This window comes from Hemicordylus capensis, chromosome 4, assembly GCF_027244095.1.
Source record: "Hemicordylus capensis ecotype Gifberg chromosome 4, rHemCap1.1.pri, whole genome shotgun sequence".
Taxonomy (NCBI): Eukaryota; Metazoa; Chordata; class Lepidosauria; order Squamata; family Cordylidae; genus Hemicordylus; species Hemicordylus capensis.
Window position 1 is genome coordinate 172,420,980 of NC_069660.1, and position 20,626 is coordinate 172,441,605.

Below are 20,626 nucleotides of genomic sequence, written 5' to 3' on the forward strand. Positions count from 1 at the left end.
GATATTTCTAGGCAGTCTTCTCTTGCCACAACACTCGTTTGCCGTGGTGTGTGCAACTCCACCTCCATGCCAGAGAAGATGGAGGAGAGCAGGAAGTGCAGCAGAAGGGAAAGGCCGCCATTACACCAAACAATGACCTTCAGAACTGAATGGGGATGATCTGTGGTCACACAAAGTTGGCTGGCACTTTTGCTTTCCTGTCCCTATATTGCTTTCAAGTTGGGTGGTTCTGTTTTCTGTGATTGAACAGGCCCTGCTGGGAGTGTGGTTGTGTTTTGTGTGAAGAACAGGCCCTGCTGGGAGTGAACCAGCATTTACCTTCTGCAAAGGTAAATCTTGCCTCACCAACCTTTTGGAGTTCTTTGAGAGTGTCAACAAGTGTGTGGATCAAGGTGATCCAGTTGACATAGTATACCTGGACTTTCAAAAAGATTTTGACAAAGTTCCTCATCAAAGACTCCTGAGGAAACTTAGCGGTCATGGGATAAGGGGACAGGTGCATGTGTAGATTGTTAACTGGTTGAAGGACAGGAAACAGAGGGTAGGGATAAATGGAGAGTTTTCACAATGGAGGGAAGTAAGAAGTGGGGTCCCCCAGGGATCTGTACTGGGACCAGTGCTTTTTAATTTATTCATAAATGATCTGGAAGTAGGGGTAAGCAGCGAGGTGGCTAAATTTGCAGATAATACCAAACTCTTTCGGGTAGTGAAATCCAAAACAGATTGTGAGGAGCTCCAAAAGGATCTCTCCAAACTGAGTGAGTGGGCGACAAAGTGGTAAATGCAGTTCGGTGTTGGCAAGTGTAAAGTGATGCACATTGGCACGAAAAACCCCAACTTCAAGTATACGCTGATGGGATCTGAGCTGTCGGTGACTGACTAGGAGAGGGATATTGGGGTCGTGGTGGACAGCTTGTTGAAAGTGTCAACTCAATATGTCAGCTGTGGAAAAAGGCCAATTCCATGCTAGGGATCATTAGGAAGGGGATGGAAAACAAAAATGCTAATATTATAATGCCCTTATACAAAACTATGGTGCGGCCACACCTGGAGTACTGCATACAATTCTGGTCACCACATCTAAAAAAGGACATTGTAGAACTGGAAAAGGTGCAGAAGAGGGCAACCAAGATGATCAGGGGCCTAGAGCACCTTTCTTATGAGGCAAGGCTACAACACCTGGGGCTATTTAGTTTGGGAAAAAGACGACTGCGGGGAGACATGATAAGAGGACTATAAAATCATGCATGGTATGGAGAAAGTGAATAGAGAGAAATTCTTCTCCCTCTCAACATAACACTAGAACCAGGGGTCATCCCATGATATTGACTGTCAGGAAATCTAGGACCAACAAACAGAAGTACTTTTTCACACAACGCATAATCAGCTTGTGGAATTCTCTGCCATGAGATGTGGTGACAGCCAACAACCTCGATGGCTTTAAGAGGGGTTTGGATAACTTCATGGAGGAGAGGTCTATCATTGGCTACTAGTTGGAGGGCTGTAGGCCACCTCCAGCCTCAAAGGCAGGATGCCTCTGAGTACCAGTTGCAGGGGAGTAACAGCAAGAGAGAGGGCATGCCCTCAACTCCTGCCTGTAAGCTTCTCAGAGGCATCTGGTGGGCCACTGTGCGAAACAAGATGCTGGACTAGATGGGCCTTGGGCCTGATCCAGCAGGGCTGTTCTTATGTTCTTATGAACAGCACTCAGCCACAGAGGTGTGTTTTTTGCTAATCCTTGATCCAGGCCAGCTTTTGAATGGGGTTTTAGTTACTTGCATTCCAGTCCTGGAATAGAGGCGAGGCTTAAAAAAAATAGCCAGCAGCAAGAGCACTGAAAAGCAGTCTGCACTTGCCTCTCTGTACATAATTGCTCTTTCATTAAACTATTAATATTCCTGGTTTCACTCCACTGCCTTGTCCTTGTATACCACCACTCTTTCCCTTGAATTCTACAAGAGGCAGGTCTCCTTGTTGCCTTCACTTATTAGTTAACTTTTAGAGGCCCAAATGGTAAGAATTTGTAGGTAAGACACAGTTTTGCTGTTCTTTTCTAAAAGGGAACCTCCAGGCATCTCTCTACAGCCTTGCTGTAAGGACATCCTTCAGCTGGCTCTCCCACAAGAGCAGGTGGCGTTATTATTATTAGCAAGTCTTTGGAGCTATCAGTCTAATAAATTATCACATCAGCTATGCTGTTGCTGTATGCTGGCAAACATTTATGGGTGCATCATTATTAAAACCAGAGAGAGCCAATGTGGTATAGTGGTTAGAGTGCTGGACTAGGACTGAGGAGAACCAAGTTCAAATCCCCATTCAGCCATGAAACTAGCTGGGTGACTCTGGGCCAGTCACTTCTCTCTCAGCCTAACCTACTTCACAGGGGTGTTGTGAGGAGAAACTCAAGTATGTAGTACACTGTTCTGGGCTCCTTGGAGGAAGAGCGGGATATAAATGTAAAAAATTAAAAATAAAATAAAATAAAACAACTAGCTGCATTCACTGAAACGGTCACATGGACGTCATAAGAAGATAAAGAAGTCTTCCCTTTCCAAGTTTCCTGAGTCACAATGGTTTAAAAATTCAAAATGCAATGCTTTTCCAATTTGGGTGCATTGTGGAGTGGAAGGAGTAAAGATTAAAGCTGAAGAATTTCCTAAATGTGAAAGCGTGGTGCTGAGCCAGTGTGGTGTAGTGGCTAGAGTGCTGGACTAGGACCGGGGAGACCCGAGTTCAAATCCCCATTCAGCCATGAGACTAGCTGGGTGACTCTGGGCCAGTCACTTCTCTCTCAGCCTAACTTACTTCACAGGGTTGTTGTGAGGAGAAACCTAAGTATGTAGTACACCGCTCTGGGCTCCTTGGAGGAAGAGCGGGATATAAAATGTAATCATCATCATCATCATCATCATCATCACAAACTACAAAGGTCTACAAATTGAAATGGAAAGGCTGTGGCAGAAAAAGACCAAAATAATCCCAGTGGTAATTGGCGCCCTGGGTGCAGTTCCAAAAGACCTTGAAGAGCACCTCAACACCATAGGGGCCACAGAAATCACCATCAGCCAATTACAAAAACCAGCTTTACTGGGAACAGCCTATATTCTGCGACGATATCTATAACAACTGACAATAAAATTCTGGCATCCCAGGTCCTTGGGAAGGACTCGATGTCTGGGTAAAACAAACCAGTCAATAACACCTGTCTGACTGTGTAAATAAATAAATAATAATAAATGTGTTGTGTGTTGAACCTCAGTTTATTCAGGATCTAGGCATGTGTTTGGTAATGCAATAGGATTGTACGCAGCTTCCTGGCAGGGATTTGAAACACAGGCCTGCAATAGGGTTTTTGTCCTAGTCCAAGTGAAGAGGGGAGAGGAAGAATCTGGAGGCTGGGTGGTTTTAAGGAAACCATGCAATGCCAAGTCACTATGCCTGCAGACAGCATGCCAACACTTGGGAAATCAACATATTTTGACATAACTGGGTCAAATTCCAGAGGGTCCCTGCTACTCTGTGCGGCTGACCTCAGACTACCGTGCATCAGGGATCCAAACAGGTTGCTTGGGATCATTAGAGCTCTTCTTTAGGGGATTAAGAAAGCCCTTTCAGCATTTCTTGTTGATGCAAGTCAGGTGTGGAATCGCTTTAGGCTACACCAGCCCACACAGCTGACAGGGAACATTGCGAGACCAGCTCAGGTGACTTAGAGAGAGTCTAAGAAAGATAATCTGCCCACTGTTGTGGCCCTGCTCTGGGAGCCCCACCTTCAGAAGTAAGGTAGGGAGCTACTTGAGACAGGGCCTTTGCTGTTGCGGCACCCACACTTTGGTCTTCCTTCCCAGCTATACTTGGCAGGAGCCAATGTGCTTTTCAATACTTACTAAAAACTTTCATTTTCTCCCAAGCTTTTAGAATTTGGTGATTAAGGGACAAACCGGTCATGACTTTAACTACATCTTTGGCCCTGCTATGCTAGTTTTTTCTTATGTAAATAGACATGTTTGTGTGATCCAGATTGAGGCTGTGGCAGGGGATAAAGTAAAGTAAAGTTCTGCCATTGAGTTGGTGTCAAGTCCTGGCGACCACAGAGCCATGTGGGGTTTTTTGGTAGAATACAGGAGGGATTGACCATTGCCACCTCCCGCACAGTATGAGATGATGCATTTCAGCATCTTCCTATATTGCTGCTGCCCAATATAGCTGTTTCCCCTAGTCTGGGAAACATACCAGCAGGGATTCGAACTGGCAACTTCTTGCTCCTTAGGCAAGTTACTTCCCTGCTGCATCATTAGGCAGTTTATGGGGCAGTGGGTAGGGAAGCTTTAAGCCTACTACCCTTGCTACAGTCCCAATCTGAACTGGGCCTCCAGTGTGCACTATTTATGTTAGAAAAAGCAATTAGACCTGGTCCAATCACATGATTAAAGTAAAATCAAGCTTGGCCTTAAGATCTGGGGGGTGAAAGTAGTTTTGTTCTGTTCTCCAAGTGCTGACTGGATTTCTTTTTGGTCTTCTTGTAAACGTAAACTGCTCTACTGCTGTATGAGTTTTATTTTGCTTGTACATTATTTTATTTATATTGCAAGCCACCTTGGAGACCCCCAACAGGGTTGATAAGTAGGATAGATGTATTTACATTATTCATAACATAAAAATGATAGAGGTCTCCAGCCACTCCAATCCACCCATCACAACATCATCTTACCTTTCTCCGCCATGCTGCAGGTGCAACTGTACAAGGTGACATCATTGACCTTGTAATCCCAGTTGACAGGGTAGTGGTCTGCCAGGGACAGCATCTTCTTAATTGCATCATAGATGAAAATGAAGCTGATGAGGGCGCAGAAGCCTTCTTCAGTGAAGCGTGTGAAATACTGCACCAGGTAACTGGCTTCGGTAGCCACCAGAATGAGGCCAAAGAAGGCCACCCAGAGACCAATCCACAGGCGGAATTCTAAATAATCCAAGCTGTAGTCTCTGGTAGGGAGGAAGAGCCAAAATAAGTTTCCACAATAGGCTTTAAAAAAAAGAAAAAGAAACCAGCACTTTTGGTCAAGAAAACCCTCCAGGTGGTTGACAATGAGGCGATTCTCACGATCGCCAAAAAGCGGGCTAAGGGAGCCTAGCCTGCTTTTTGGCGATCGTGTGCTGTCACGGGAGCCGTGTGGTTCTTGGCAGGAAACTGCCAAAACTACCCTTCCCCTTAGCTGAGGTTAATGGAGTGAGCTCTCCATTCACCTTGGCATTCACTTGTGTGTCGCCATGGAGTGGGGCAACACACGAAAAGACCCCTGACCGGGAGGCTGCAAGCTGCCGCCCAGGCTCAGGGGTCTCTCCAGGATGCTCGCACGGGACATCCTGGAACTTACAGGGGCTGCGCGGTAGGGGGGTGGGGGGTTCCATTAAGGGCGGGGGGGCTTTACTTACCCCTCCCAACAACGGCGCCATATTTAGTTGAGCAATCGGGTGGCAGGATACCTCCCTGCCGCCCGCTTCAATCCCCGCTTGGCTCCTTAAGAACTAAGAATCGGGTGGCAGGATACCTCCCTGCCATCCCCTTCAAACCCCGCTTGGCTGGCGGCCGCCCCCTTCAATCTCCCTGCCGCCCCCAATCCCCCTGCCGCCCCCTTCATTCCCGTTTCTCCATTGAAATCGGGCGGCAGGGTAACTCCCTGCCGCCCCTTTGCCAGCTTGGCTTTTGAGCAGGCAAAGGGGCGGCAGGGAGTTATCCTGCCGCCCGATTTCTAAAAGGAACAACTGCTCCTTTTAGAAAACGGGCGGCAGGATAACTCCCTGCTGCCCCTTTGCCGGCTTGGCTTTTGCCTGCCGCCCAATTGCTCAACTAAATACGGCGCCGTTGTTGGGAGGGGTAAGTAAAGGCCCCCCCCGCCCTTAATGGAACCCCCCACCCAAATCTTGCCGGACCGAACCGCCCGTGTCCGGACCGGTCCGGAGGCCTGTAGAATGGCCTCCGGACCGGTCCGTGCACATCCCTACTGCACGGCCCCTGATCCCCGCAGCTCCCCCGCAGCCCGCAGCCATGATGGAGCCGGCAGCTGTGATGGAGCATCCCCGCAGCCATGACGGAACCGGTAGTCGTGTGGGCAGCCGATGCGGCTGCCCAAGGCTGTAAGCTTGCTAGTCTGCGGGGACAGTGGGCTAAACCTGCTCTCTCCACCTAACCCCATCTAGCGAGTCTCACTAATTGTGAGACTCGCCTCAATGAATTTATAAACAACATAAAACCAGAAAGCGATACAATAAAACAATAAGCAGCAGGAAGAAAGAGCACCTTAAGTGCCTAAAAGCATCAGGAAGATGATACTACTACTACTACTACAACAAATATTTATGTACCACTTTTCAACAGAAATTATCAAAGCGGTTTACACAGAAAAACAACAAGCAAACACTGTCACAGGCAGTGTTCCCCCTAACAGGGATTCCCAGATGTTGTTGACTACAGCTCCCAGAATTCCCAGCTGCAATGGATTTTGCTTGGGGTTTTATGGGAGTTGTAGTCAACAACATCTGGGAATCCCTGTTAGAGGGAACTCTGGTCACAGCAGCAGCATCACAGTATCAAGGCACAAGGCAGCATCAGGATCCAAGAACTCTCTTAAAGAGCTTACCAAAAATGAGCAAAGATTGGACCAAGTGGGCCCCACCCAAATGGGGATTCCATAATTGTGGTGCTGCATCTTGAAAAGGCCCTGCTGTCTCTTATGCCCATCTCACCTCTGAAGGAGGGCTAGGAGGAGCAAGGCTTCAGATGCTGAACAGAGAATATGAATAGCTACATGTGGACAGGATATCCTTCATATATCCTAGCCCCAAACCATTTAGGGCTAAACAGTTGCCTCCATGATAACAGTCAGCTTGAGATGCCATGTCCATCTCTATCACGTCATGCCCAAGAATCTCATCTTGGTAGGCATGTGCTAAGGATCTAGATCCACAGCTTGTTCAACTGCCAGACAGTGCCAAAGAGGTCAGAGTAGTAATGCTAATGGCCTGCCAGAAAGACACTGAGCCCAAGGGATGAGGCAAGCCTAGTGCAGGCAAGAGATGTATCGTTTGATGGCTGGCTCTGATACTTTCCAGAGTGGAGTGTGCAGGAACCATGTCTATATAGCATGATGGCTGCAAGGGGATGGAGATGTAGAGTAGTGGTAGAGGACCTGCTTTGCATGCAGTAGGATCAATCCTTGGCATCTCCAGGTAGGGCTGAGATGCATTATCATGACATTTGCCATGCAGCAGGCACAACCCACTGCAGACCTCTCCGGCATGATCCCCATCAGTTTCAATGGGCAAGGGACACTCCTGAAGGCTTGTGCCCGGCATGAGCTCAAGCCTTCAGGAGTGTCCCTTGCCCATTGAAACTGTTGGGGATCATGCCGGAGAGGTTTGTAGTGGGTTGTGCCTGCTGAATGGCAAATGTCAGTCCCGTAATGTAGTATTCCAAGAGGCACTTGTAGCCCTGACAGGCTCATTCATACTTGTAAATATGATAATGCATCTCAGTAATGCATCATCTACTTCATCTTCTTAGCTGAGATCTGAACACAGCTGGTTATTGGTAACATTATGGCAATGCATGCATGCCACCATTGTACAATAAAGTCAACATGGTTTAACTTTTCCAGAGATCTGGGAGCAAGTACTTACTTGCTGAAGGAGTAAAGAAGCCGTTCAAAGACAAGGACAGGCCCAGTGCTGCTCAGGATGGTGAGAGGCTGGCCAGCAAAAAGACAGAAAAACGCACCAGCAATAGCAGTGCCCAGGAAACTCTCCAGCACACCCTAAATCACAGGGGAAGCACACAAGTCTGGTTGGTTGAGGGCTGGCTGTATGGCAGCACTCAGCCGATTGAGACATTGGGACTGGTGGGGAAAGGGGGATACCTCACACCACATGGGAGCTGCCAGCCCTTCTACTGTCCCAAGTATGTCTGTGCATACAGTGGGGTGGGTGAGGTGTGGTGGGGAGCAGAAGTGGTGGCAGACACAAAGAGATGGTCGGTTTTCAGCTGGACTCTAGCACAGACCTGCATATTATCTGTAGCATCTCCCAGCATCCCTCCAAAGGTTATTGCATTGGTGACTGTGGCCAGGTAGATGTAAAGGATTGCCGAGAAGCACTGGATGTTCAGGGCATCATAGAAATCACTGCAGTACCAAGGAGCTTTTCTTTTGATATCCTTGAACAACCCTCCAAATAGCCTGCAAGACAAAGGAGAGGGAGGCTTACTTTATACTGGATTTTTCATCTATTGTATTTGGTGATTTTTTGGTCCCCACGCCCTCTTAAAGCTGTATCTTGCCTCAGGCCTTAAGGAAAAGGGAGGGACAGGATTCATCCTGCCTCTGATTCCAGACAACACTCCACCCCGCTGTGCATATGGCTCCATTCAAGTCCTGATTCCCACCAGCTCCAGGCAACCCTCTCTGTGATCTTTACCTTCCTGTCCTTTTCAGCTCCTCACTGACGTGTTGATGCCCATGGCCATGATGGTCATCCAAGGCAGACATGTTCCCATGAGAGTGAGGACTCCATTCACGGAAATGCATGGAGATCCTGAGAATGAAAGAAGCACATTGCAGGCTAGAGCCAACCTTGCATAAAAACAAGCACCATTCTCTTGGTGGCAATAGATCCTCAGCTACACTCTGCTACTGTCAGCTGGGGCAGATTCCAGATTCCTCCCTGTGTGTGTGTGTGTGTGTGTATGTACATGTGTGTGTGCGTGCATGCGCGCACACACACACACACATTTATTGTATAGCACATTTTTATACCACTCACTACCAAAATCTCTAGGTGGTTTACAACAATATAACAAACCAAGACATTTTAAAACATATTAAAAGTTCAAATTAAAGTAGCTGCCCTTAAAAACCACTAGATAGATAAAAAGCTTGATTGAAAAGATGTGTCTTCAGCTGTTTCCTAAAGTCAACAAGGATGGAGCAGCTTTAATCTCAGCAGGAAGTGTGTTCCACAGCTCTGGGCCAACTACAGAGAAGGCCTGCCCCTGAGTCATCACCAGATGAGCCAGCATCACCCTCAGACAAACTCCCCTGAAGATCTTATAGGTGGCAGGGTTCATAATGAAGAACATAGCATGGCTTCTTGTACAGAGATCACATAAAGTACCCTTCCTGTCCACACTTGTCCCAATACACAATACCCAGAGAACGCGCTAACAGCAAGATGCCTGGTGCATGCTGTGTGCTATCTGTGGTGCTGATGGTATTGCTTCAGGGATATATACTGTCTCATCTCATCCAGCTCCTTTTAAAAAAACGTCCAGTACATACAGCCTTGCAAGAATCTTAGGGATGTACAGCTGCCTCCAAAATAACAATGGACTGTAGAGCTCAGCAGAGCAACTACGCTGTCCTCATGCATTCATCCCGTAAGGAAGTAAATACAAACCAACCAAATTCAAATAATTAGTAACTTGAGGATCAGGAACTGTGTTGCTTGTCACAGATGCTGTTGTGTTGCTTGCCATGGGGCAACTGAGCCTGCTAGCAAGGACCATGCTGTCAGGCAGAAGCAACAAGACAGAGTGGTTGAAGTGCTAGGAAAATGCAGCACCCCAGCAAAATATGTCCTAGCTTAGATTAAGATCTCCCACCATAAATGAGGTGATAAGTGGGCTTCTATTGCTCTACCCAATGATCATGTCTCCATGAGCTCTTAGTGGGACTAGGAAAGAGGGGCCCTGGGTATTTTGGAGTTATATTTCAGGCTTCCCCCCTTCCTCCAATTTTAGCCAAAGAGATCCCAGATTCAGCAACATTTGATCAACACTTTCTTCTCCCATTTCCAGCTCATCCCTTTATATACCTCTTCTGTGGTGAGGGCAAGCATTTGGGGGGGGCAATTCGGATGGTTGGGTCCCATTTGCCTGGCGGTAGAATGGTCAGCTCATCCAGAAACTCATCAATTCCTGCAATAAGATCTTCTCTGCACTGGGCTTTCCGGGCAACTCTCTGGAAAAGCTGGAAGGGAATGAAGCTAGAGTGTTAGTCACAGCTCTGTCTTTTCACGTATAGGCAAAGGAGAACAACATCATACCATGCACAAGATCACACCCAGGGAAAACACAAAGGCTTGTGGAGGCCTTTTGCTTCATTTAGATGGGGAATATGGAGGATACATGGCCTCATAAATGGTAAAATGCCAAGGAAACATCCTAGATCTGTTCCTTTCTGAATAATTAGAAGGCTGGTCTCAAGTTAATCTTGACAATCACTTGTTGTCTTCCCCTCCAGGCTCTTACTGTCCCCAAATGGAAGTCGGCATATTCTACTCTAGCAATTCCACACACCCCACCACCACCAACCCCCAAACTCACCTCATCTGTCAGGAGAGTGGCAACAGCTCTTCCAATTTCATGATAGGCCTTCATTTTAGCTCTAGGGCCCAACAGGATGAAAAGGAACCTAGACAGAGCCACACAGAGGCCATGAGTGTCATCACAGATGAGCAAGTCCTCGTTTTCTTTCTTTTGGAGCAAGCAGCATAGCACAAGCAGCTGTAAATGGATAGAATCCTGACTAGCTTGAACCATCTTGCTATGAATCTCATTGGCAGGAGCAGGGTGGAGGCCACTGATATGAAGCACGTTCATTTTCAAAGGAGGGGTAAGGGGAGTAGAAGCAGAAACACAGTAAACATGGGGTTGCTGCTGGCCGTACTCCCCCCAAGCACAGCAAAGATGGTATCTGGTAAGGACTGGCTGTTACAGCCTGAATTTTGCATCGACTGAGAAGGCTGTTTTGGAATGCCTGGAACTCTGTTCTCATTAAAGCAAATAAGGCAATGTGAATGGCCCTTTCAAAATATTACTCAGCCACTTGAGAGCTGCTGTGCCAAAAAGCAACTTGTATGCAAAAGCTGGACTTTGAGGAAGCAAGATAGAAAAAGGATTGATGCTTTTGAACTTTGGTGCTGGAGAAGAGTTTTGAGGATACCACAGACAGCTAGGAAAACAAACAATTGGATCAGAACAAATCAATCCAGAATTTTCACTCGAGGCACAAATGACCAGGCTGAAACTATCATACTTTGGACTCCTGCTAACTGGGCAAAGAGGCACCTTTTACCGTGGTGATTCTCTTTATTTAGCAGGGGGAGAGTAAATGGCCCTAACCACCCCCAGCACAGTACTTCCACTGACTGTTGCTGGTGTGTGTCTTATGTTTCATTTTAGAATGTGAGCCCTTTGGGGACAGAGAGCCATCTTATTTACTTATTATTTTTCTGTGTAAACTGCCCTGAGCCATTTTTGGAAGGGCAGTATAGAAACTGAAATAATAATAATAACTACAACAACCCCCAGTGAGGCACTGCCTTGGCGTGGTTGTGGGGCTTGTGTGCTCTGAGGAAGGTGAGAGCTATGCCAGAGGTCCAACCATACTGGACAGGTCTCACCAGAGGAGCCAGACAAAGAGTGCCTCTCCCATCAACAATATGATGAGACGTAACTTTAATAAATCTATACCGGATTAGTTGTCGCCCGGGTCAACAAGGACCGCGCCAGGTGCTGGAGTCCCTGGACATCTGGTGGCAAGTGGGCAACAGGATCTTCAGTTGAGCAACCAGGGCTGAAGACAGCAAAGTTACTGGAAGAAATGTCGCTTAACCGGAAAAAATATACGAAAAATGCCAACAAGGAAATAATGATCTGCTATTACAAGTCTAGTCCAACTAGAAGAGGTTATTGAAAAAGAATGTACCAAATTTGGAAAGAGAAGCATCCAGATACAGAAATAACAGAACAAAGGCTAGCAGACCAGAGACAATTCATAATAAGAAATAAAGTATTCACAGAAGTTGAACTGGAAGAACTGCAAAGAGCAACACAGGCTCAAGATATGGAAGAATATCTTCTGAACTCAAGAAGTTGCTCGGGCGCAGGTGGAGGAGGTGTTGGAAATAGAGGAAGCCACTGTTGCTGAACTGTTTCAAAATCAAAACCAGGCAACCTCCCCTTTGCCTTCACCTAAAAAACCTGACTGCCATTTAACAGAAAAGCAACAAGAACTAAAGCAAAAAATTACTGAGCACATGAACCAAACAACCACCAGGGTTCGACTTCCAGCTCTAAAAACAGTTGCCAAAAAACAATTTGCTCAGGCATTAAAAGATGCTGCACTTGCAGAAATAACAACCAATAATTTGCAAGAAACAAACCAACTAATGTACAGTGCAGCAACAATAACAACACAAGAGCTCAGATATAAGATCAGTGGACTTGTAAAAAAAGAAAGTAGTACATCACCTAAATGGAAGATTAGATTAGAAAATAAAATCTCCAGGCTTAGATCGGATGCTAATAAATGAAAAATATGAAAGACAAGAAGCTGAAGAATGAAAACACCAAACTGTATCTGATCCAAAAATACCACCTAGACTCAAGGAAAATTAGAGAAGTCCTGGAAATAATAAAGCAGCAGATAACAGCAGTGTTAACGAAGATTAGCAGATACAAAGCCAGAATTATACAACACAGGCAGAATTTCCAATTCCAGTTGAATCAGAGACGTTTCTACCAAAGCACAGAAGGAGAAACTGCAAGAAACGTAGAAACACCAAATAAAGAAGAAACAGTGCAATTCTGAGGGAAATTATGGGACAATCCAATAGATTATAATAAAAAAGCAGGCCGGGTGGTCAAAAAATGTAACCAACAAATGCAAAAAAAAGAGGTCGAAAAATGTAACCAACAAATGCAAGATCTAATAACAACACCAGAATTAATAAGTGAAAGAGCAAAGAAAATTAAAAATTGGACTGGTCCAGGCGACGATGAACTGCATGGCTTTTGGCTTAAACACCTAACAAGCCTTCATAAACAACTATCAAAACAGTTCAATCACATTTTGCAAGGCGGTGACACTGAACAATGGCTAACAACTGGGAAAACTCATCTCATCATGAAAGACCCAGCAAAAGGTGCAGTTCCAAGTAACTACAGACCCATAACCTGCCTCCCAACCATGTTCAAATTATTAACTGGAATAATAGCAGATAAAGTGATGCAGCACTTACTAACTAACAAACAGCTTCCAGTTGAACAGAAAGGAAATTGTCCGAACACCAGAGGCACAAAAGACCAGCTGCTGATTGACAAAATGATTTTAGAAAACTGCAAGAGAAGAAAAACTAATCAAAGTATTGCATGGATTGACTACAAGAAAGCCTTCGATTTATTGCCTCACACATGGATACTAAAATGTTTAGAAACAACTGGTGTCAGCAAAAACATTCAGATATTTATTAAAAAAGCAATGAGCATGTGGAGTACACAGTTAACAATCAATGGCAAGACACTTGTACAGGTTAGCATTAGAAGAGGCATTTTCCAAGGGGACTCACTATCCCCTCTGTTGTTTGTAATCGCCATGATCCCACTTTCACAAATACTAAACAAAACAGGCTTCAGATACCAAACATCTAAAACATCAAGTAAAATCAACCATCTGCTGTACACGGACGATCTGAAGTTGTATGGAAAGTCCCAGTCAGAAATCGAATCACTGCTAAACACTGTCCATATATTCAGTAGCGATATAGCAATGGAGTTTGGACTAGACAAGTGTGCTGCATTAATAATGAACAGAGGGAAAATAACAAAAACAGAAGGAATAGAACTGCCCAATGGAAGCAAGATCAAGAACCTGGAAGAGAAAGAACATTACAAATACTTGGGCATTCTCCAGGCTGATAACATTGCACACACTGAAGTTAAAAGAAAAATTGGAAGTGAATATATCAGAAGAGTTAGAAAAATCCCAAAGTCCAAACTCAATGGCGGGAACATCATACAAGCCATAAACACCTGGGCTATACCTGTTATCAGATACAGTGCAGGAATAATAGACTGGACCCATGCAGAGCTAGAGACGCTAGATCGTAAGACGACGAAAATCATGACCATCAATCATGCTCTGCACCCCCGCAGTGATGTAGATAGGCTATACCTCCCTCGCAGCTCAGGTGGAAGAGAAATGCTGCAAGTCCATCAAACAGTAGAGGAGGAGAAAAGAGGCCTTGAAGAATATATCAAGGACAGTGAAGAAGATGCACTTCAAATGGTCAATAATGCGAAACTATTCAACACCAATGAAACAAAGCAGGCCTACAAGAAAGAACAAGTCAAGAACCGAGCAGAAAAAGGGAAAAATAAGCCACTGCATGGTCAATACTTGCACAATATAAGTGGAAAATCAGACATCACCAAGCCCTGGCAATGGCTTAAGAATGGCAACTTGAAGAAAGAAACAGAGGGTTTAATACTGGCTACACAAGAACAGGCACTAAGAGCAAAAGTAGAAAAATCAACAACAAACAGCAAGTGCCGCCTTTGTAAAGAAGCAGGTGAAACCGTGGACCACCTAATCAGCTGTTGTAAAAAGATCGCACAGACTGACTACAAACAAAGGCATGACAAGGTAGCAGGGATGATACACTGGAACATCTGCAAAAAATACAAGCTACCTGTAGCCAAAAACTGGTGGGACCATAAAATTGGAAAAGTTGAAGAAAATGAAGATGTAAAAATATTATGTGACTTCCGACTACAGACAGACCAACATCTGCCACACAATACACCAGATATAACTGTAGTCAAGAAGAAAGAAAAAGAAGTTAAAATAATCGACATAGCAATACCAGGGGATAGCAGAATAGAAGAAAAAGAAAAAGAAAAAGAAAAAAATCACAAAATACAAAGATCTACAAACTGAAATTGAAAGGCTGTGGCAGAAAAAGACCAAAATAATCCCAGTGGTGATTGGCGCCCTGGGTGTAGTTCCAAAAGACCTTGAAGAGCACCTCAACACCATAGGGCCCACAGAAATCACCATCAGCCAATTACAAAAAGCAACTTTACTGGGAACAGCCTATATTCTGCGACGATATCTATAACATTACAACAGCAACAACATTGATAATAAAATTCAGCCATCCCAGGTCCTTGGAAGGACTCGATGTCTGGATAAAACAAACCAGTCAATAACACCTGTCTGACTGTGTAAATAAATAAATAAATAAATAAATAAATAATGCGAAGATCCAGCTCCCTTGAGAAGTCTGTAATGCTGAGGAAAGCTGAAGGAAAGAGAAGAAGAGGATGACCAGCAGCAAGGTGGATGAACTAGATTACGACAGCAATGAATGCACCACTGAGAGACCAAGAGAGATCATCCTGGAGAGAATCAATCTATGTGGTCACTAAGAGTCGGCACCGACTTGACGGCACATAATCAATCAATCAATGCAAGGACAAGGCAGTGGAGTAGAATCAGGAATATTAATAGTTTCATGAAATACATCTTATTTACAGAGAGGTAAGTGGAGACTTTCCCCCCATGCTCTTGCTGCTGGCTCTTTGTTAGCCCCACCTCTGCTCCAGGACTGGAATATAACTAAAGCCCCATTCAAAAGCTGGCCTGGATCAAGGAATAGATTAACCAAAAACACAACACAACCACGCAATCATGGTGGGTGTTCAGGCCCAGGACAGCTGGCTGACGGATCCCTTGCCAAATGTTTAAGTACAGTGAGGTGTGAGGGGGAGGCAGAGAGGCTGCAGCCATCTAGTTGTGCATCTGACAACATTCCCACTGGCAACTAGGTGCTGAAAACAGGGGACACCTGAGACACTCCAGCTTTGCAGGAAATAAACTGCTCCACTAGAAATGTGGACCTGCCTCCTTGTTACCTGCTAGGGAAAGCAACTTCCGTCAAACTTCCAAGAAACACAGATTCTTGAAGACGCACAAAAGCAATGAAGGGTTTCTCCAGGAAGCTGGCTTCTCCTACAAGGACATTGGCCACTTCAGCCCCAGTTGGAATCTTTTTCTTGAAGCGATTGTTCAGCTGCAACAAAATGCAAGGAACGAGTAATCCATAGCTCAGAAAGCAAGACTGGAGTGACAGAAGAGGTGCTAGAGCTTGTACTGAGGATGGGAAGCCCTACTCAGCTTTTACTCTCTATCAGCAGGGCGTCTGAGCTCCCCGCTTCTCAATGTAGCATCAATAGCATACCTGCCAGCATGGGGAAATAGGGACGTGTGGGCAGGTATGCAATAGTGCAATGTCTTATACCAGGGATGGGAAGAGTTAGCCTTGCATCAGGAAGTGGAGCGGCTCTCCTTTTTGCCACTCTCCTGTTTGATCCTGGGGGCGAGGGGTTCAGCTTGACATGAGTGCTGTAGCGCTGCATCACTACAGGAAAACTGAGACAAGGCAGAGTTGAGAAATGGCACAGCATTGCTGCAGTGCAGAGAAGACCTGGCATTTGCCAGCTGGTACAAAGTTGGGGCGAGTGTGGTGGCTGCAGCAGTGGGGTGAAAGTGGGGGCAAGCACCATAGGGAGTGGGGGAGGAGGCGGCTAGTATGGTCCTCCAAGGCCCCAGGCGGCCTGTGTTTGATGCATGCTCTTGCGCAATGGTAGTGGTGCCCCTGTTGTAAAAGGAATCCTTCCTTTGTCAAAGTCCCATCTCATCTTCAGAGCTGAGAGCCAGAGGCAGGCATGGCTTTCTCAAGCTATGAGGAGCAGATCTGGCACCTTTAAAAATCATCCTTGTTGGGAGGATAACCCCCCCCCCCACACACACACACACATCATGGAGAGCTCTTGAGCAGTATGGGCCCTTTTAAGTGGCCCTTTGTGCACGTGGAATCTTTCCCCTTCTGCCTACATCTTACAAATATGACTTGCCTGTTCTTTTAGGGGTATCTCCGAGATCTCACCTCCTGGATCTGAGTGGCTGTTAGCTTTGTCTGTAACAGAAATAGAAGTGAAAACAGGAAATTGTATAATGCATCTTAACACCACCCCACTAGTGCAGCATATTAGGGGGTTGGGTTTGTTTCCAAAGACAGTGTCTTTATAAGAAGGCAGATTCAAAGATTTAGAAAGAGGCTGTTAAAGAGGTGGGAAGATAAGGACATCCTCTCTTCAACCATGGGCCTGCCATTGTCCTGCCAGCACATCCGAATCCTGCCATGCATGGGGCCCCCACTGCAGCTGCTATTGCAGCCCATACATAAGAACAGCCCTGCTGGATCAGGCCCATCTGGTCCAGCATCCTGTTTCACACAGTGGCCCACCAGATACCTCTGGGGAGCTCTCAGGCAAGAAGAGAGGCCATGCCCTCTCTCCTGCTGTTGCTCCCCTGCAACTGGTGTTGAGAGGCCTCTTGCCTCTGAGGCTGGAGGTGGCCTATAGTCACCAGACTAGTAGCCATTGATAGACCTGCCTTCCATGAATTTATCTAAGCCCCTTTTAAAGCCATCCAAGCTAGTGGGCATTATCATATCCTATGGCAGAGAATTCCCCAGATTAATTATGCACTGTGTGAAAAAGTACTTCCAGTATACTGGAATACAGTTTACTGGATACACTCCAGTATACTCTGTCCACCTTGATTCTGCCACACAGAAGGAGAAAACCTGTGGTTTTCTCTTCTATCAAAATATTGACAAACATTGCAAAATGGGCAAACCAATTTAGCTAATTCACCTTTGCACTGTGATGTTTGGTTTTTTGGAGGATGGACCATCTCCACTCCACTCTGCAAAAATTCATGAAAACCTCTTTAGATCTGCTCCTGCACCTTTATTTTCTGCTGTTCCAATAATGGGCTTTCAAAACAAAGGACATTCCTTGGCATGCTGGGATTCCTGTCTGCTTATGATCTGCTTAAGCAGGCCATTAGATCCATGACTTTGCAATGTTCACTCAAGTGTTACCAACCACTAGCAGTCTGAAGCATAGCAGTTCTACACCATTATCTACCACAGGAAGCCATCCTGAGCCTCTGCAAGGTAAATGGGTTCTTAGCCTCAGACCTGAATGGGATTCTGATGCCTTCCAAGCTGTGCTCTAATGGCCAAGTGTTGTCACTCTGAGCTACTGCAGGATGAACTGAAGTAGCAAGGGGAAGGAATCTGAGCCAGAGAGCAACAGCGACATACCGAAGCAGGAGCTCATGCCCATCTCCACCAGCATCTTCAGCTGAGATTTTGTTGTGTGGTGCTGAGGTTTGAGGAGCAAGACATACATCAGTTTCTTCTGGAGCTCTGGCCTGAGAGCATGGTTCTCTATCTGAGTCTCTATCGCTTTCTCTTGAACACAAAGGAAACACAAGTTGAGTTCACTCAAAATAACACATTTTATTTTATTTTATTTGCCATCACCATTTCTAGTCTTTAGAATCTACTGAAGAACATTTAATAAAACACTGCGGCTGCTAATGAAATTGAAGTAAATCTGAAGTAAAGGGTTTTAATCCTCTACCCTCTACTGACTCGGTAATTTAACCAAGGCCAAGTACTCCAAGACTGGTAGCTTGAAGCTCTCCCTGAGGAATCTGCGTCCCAAAAGAAGGCCACTGCCAGAGTGAGATATGCTTATCTGTCGATGCACATTTGGAGATGCTGTGAGTGTAATATGCTATTGCATGTTTGTAAAAGTACATGTGCATGTAATGTCTCCAAAGGTAAGCTGCTGAACATTTGCATGTGATGTACTATTGCATCTGTGTATCCATAAAATGTTGCTGAGTTTGCCCGTGGTATGTTTCTGTGCATGTTTGCCTATGGTGTGCTCTTGCCTATGGTGTTGCTGGGTGTGTTTACACTTGATGTGTTGCTACATTTCTGCATGTGGCATACTTCTACAAATGTTTGTATATGATGTGCTACTCTGTGTGTTGGCATATGAAGTGCTTCTGTTTGTGTGTGAGTATGAGGGAGAGGGAGCTACCATGACTTCACTTGATTTGCAGTCTTTAGAATGGCTCTCACTTGCTCGAGTGACCTCTTCCATAACCCTGTTCAGATGTTCACAGAATGCCCACTGAACATACTTACAGGGTTTGAAATGGGTCAGAAGTCACGCCCCCTGCCTGTCACTCACCCTCCTGGCCCCACTCTTCACGCTACTGCAATATTCATCTGAAGATACAAACGCTGCAGTAAGCATGGTTGTCTGCCTCTCTGTGATTAGGAGACTGAGATGATGTTTTCTGATGGACAGGAACATCATTTTATCTTACCCCCATCAGATTGTCTTACACACTAGTGTTTTCTGATGGACAATAATGTATTTTTTCATTACCCTCTCAGATTACAGTACCAAGGTAGGCTTTTCTGATGGGTAATGTTTTCTGATGGACAGAGCTGAAAGAGCTGGCTGAAGCAGAGCCTCATGTGCACAGAAGCCCAGAGGTGCTCCCATAGTACAGACACTGCAGTGCCGAAGCCCATAGAAGCCTTGCTCTCATATCCACGCTCTTGCTTAAGGAGTTGCTGGTAACCCATCCCTTGGGCCCAACAAGCACACAGCCCTCAGAAGGCAAGCTGCCCAGTTTACAGTTCCCACCTACCAACTATTTGTTTGAAACTGTGAGCTTCCAAGTCGAGCAGGATGGTCCCTTTCCTTATGCACATCCTTAGCTCAAACAGACTGTGAAGGGACAGTGTGGTCACGTGTGGCTTGCTCCAGCGTTCTCCTCCGTCTTCCACTTTCTCTTCAAACTTAATCCACCTGCAGAAGTGAGAAAACCGAATCAATCCCATGTCTGTGACCCTCCATACAATACACAGGGGAGTTGCCATTTCTAATGGTTTAACCCTAAGCCATGGCCAACTGACCGCTTCAGAACTTCTATTTAATTTTCAGGTGAAAAGATTTCCGTTTCGTAGGTACTGAGGAAATCTTAAAGTGTGACTTAAAATATAGGTTAAAAAATTAGCAGTGCAATCCTATATTCCATTTGGTTAGTAACTAAGTCCCTTGTGTGGAAGGATACTGAATATACTCCAGCATGGAAAATCTACACCAACATAAGCAGGGCCAGTCCAAGCCCCACTGGTACCTGAGGTGGGTTGGGAAGTTGCTGAGTACACCACAGAGGAACCTTCTTCCCAAATCCTCACACCCACACACACCTTTCTCCCTTCTCTCTCCCCACCACTTAAGAGCCCATTCTCCAGGGTGTGCGAAGCTTGCCACAGAGGAATTTCCCTCCCATACATGGACCCTCCTCCCTTTTAAAGCCATCCAAGCTAGCGACCATCAGTGATCCAACGGGGCTGTTCTTAGGTTCTTCTCTCTCAGCCTAACCTACTTCACAGGGTTGTTGTGAGGAGAAACTTAACTATGTACACCACTCTGGGCTCCTTGGAGGAAGAGCGGGATACAAATGTAAATAAATAAATAAAAACTCATAGCCCCTCCCCTCTGCCCATTCTCCCATGCTGGACCGTTCCCCCCAAGACCATGTTGCCTCCTGCCTGCCTGCCTGCCTGCCTGCCTTGGGCTGGCAGTGGCAGCAGCAAGCACCACTGCCACTCCTTGGTCACTGGTTTCCCCACTCTCATTGCCTTTTGAAAAGCCGACTCACACGTTCTGCTGCTCCATTCCCCACCCTCTGTGTTTTTAAAGGCAGAGGTAGCAGGGAGGTTAGTGGGAGCAGGGCAGGCAGAGCACAGGGAGGTGCAGTGGCGATGGTGGCAGAAGGGTGGCGGCAGCAGCTGGAGCAGAGGCTTCACCTCATCCCTTCTGCCAGCGGAGGCCATGACATAGAGG

At 45.9% G+C, this 20,626-nt stretch overlaps 1 protein-coding gene across 1 annotated transcript in view; it reads right to left on the reverse strand.

The window, feature by feature from the left end:
* The window catches only part of SLC4A9 (solute carrier family 4 member 9), a 70,447-nt gene that overhangs the window by 41,864 nt on the left and 7,957 nt on the right, over nt 1-20,626 (reverse strand). The window contains exons 2-11 of the mRNA XM_053245909.1: nt 19,422-19,582; nt 18,010-18,159; nt 16,751-16,812; nt 15,749-15,906; nt 10,376-10,463; nt 9,865-10,019; nt 8,470-8,586; nt 8,057-8,231; nt 7,678-7,811; nt 4,712-4,983 (exon numbers count right to left, since the gene is read on the reverse strand). Of these exons, the coding sequence (XP_053101884.1) occupies nt 4,712-4,983; nt 7,678-7,811; nt 8,057-8,231; nt 8,470-8,586; nt 9,865-10,019; nt 10,376-10,463; nt 15,749-15,906; nt 16,751-16,812; nt 18,010-18,159; nt 19,422-19,582 (1,472 nt within the window). The remainder of the gene's footprint in view (nt 1-4,711; nt 4,984-7,677; nt 7,812-8,056; nt 8,232-8,469; nt 8,587-9,864; nt 10,020-10,375; nt 10,464-15,748; nt 15,907-16,750; nt 16,813-18,009; nt 18,160-19,421; nt 19,583-20,626) is intronic.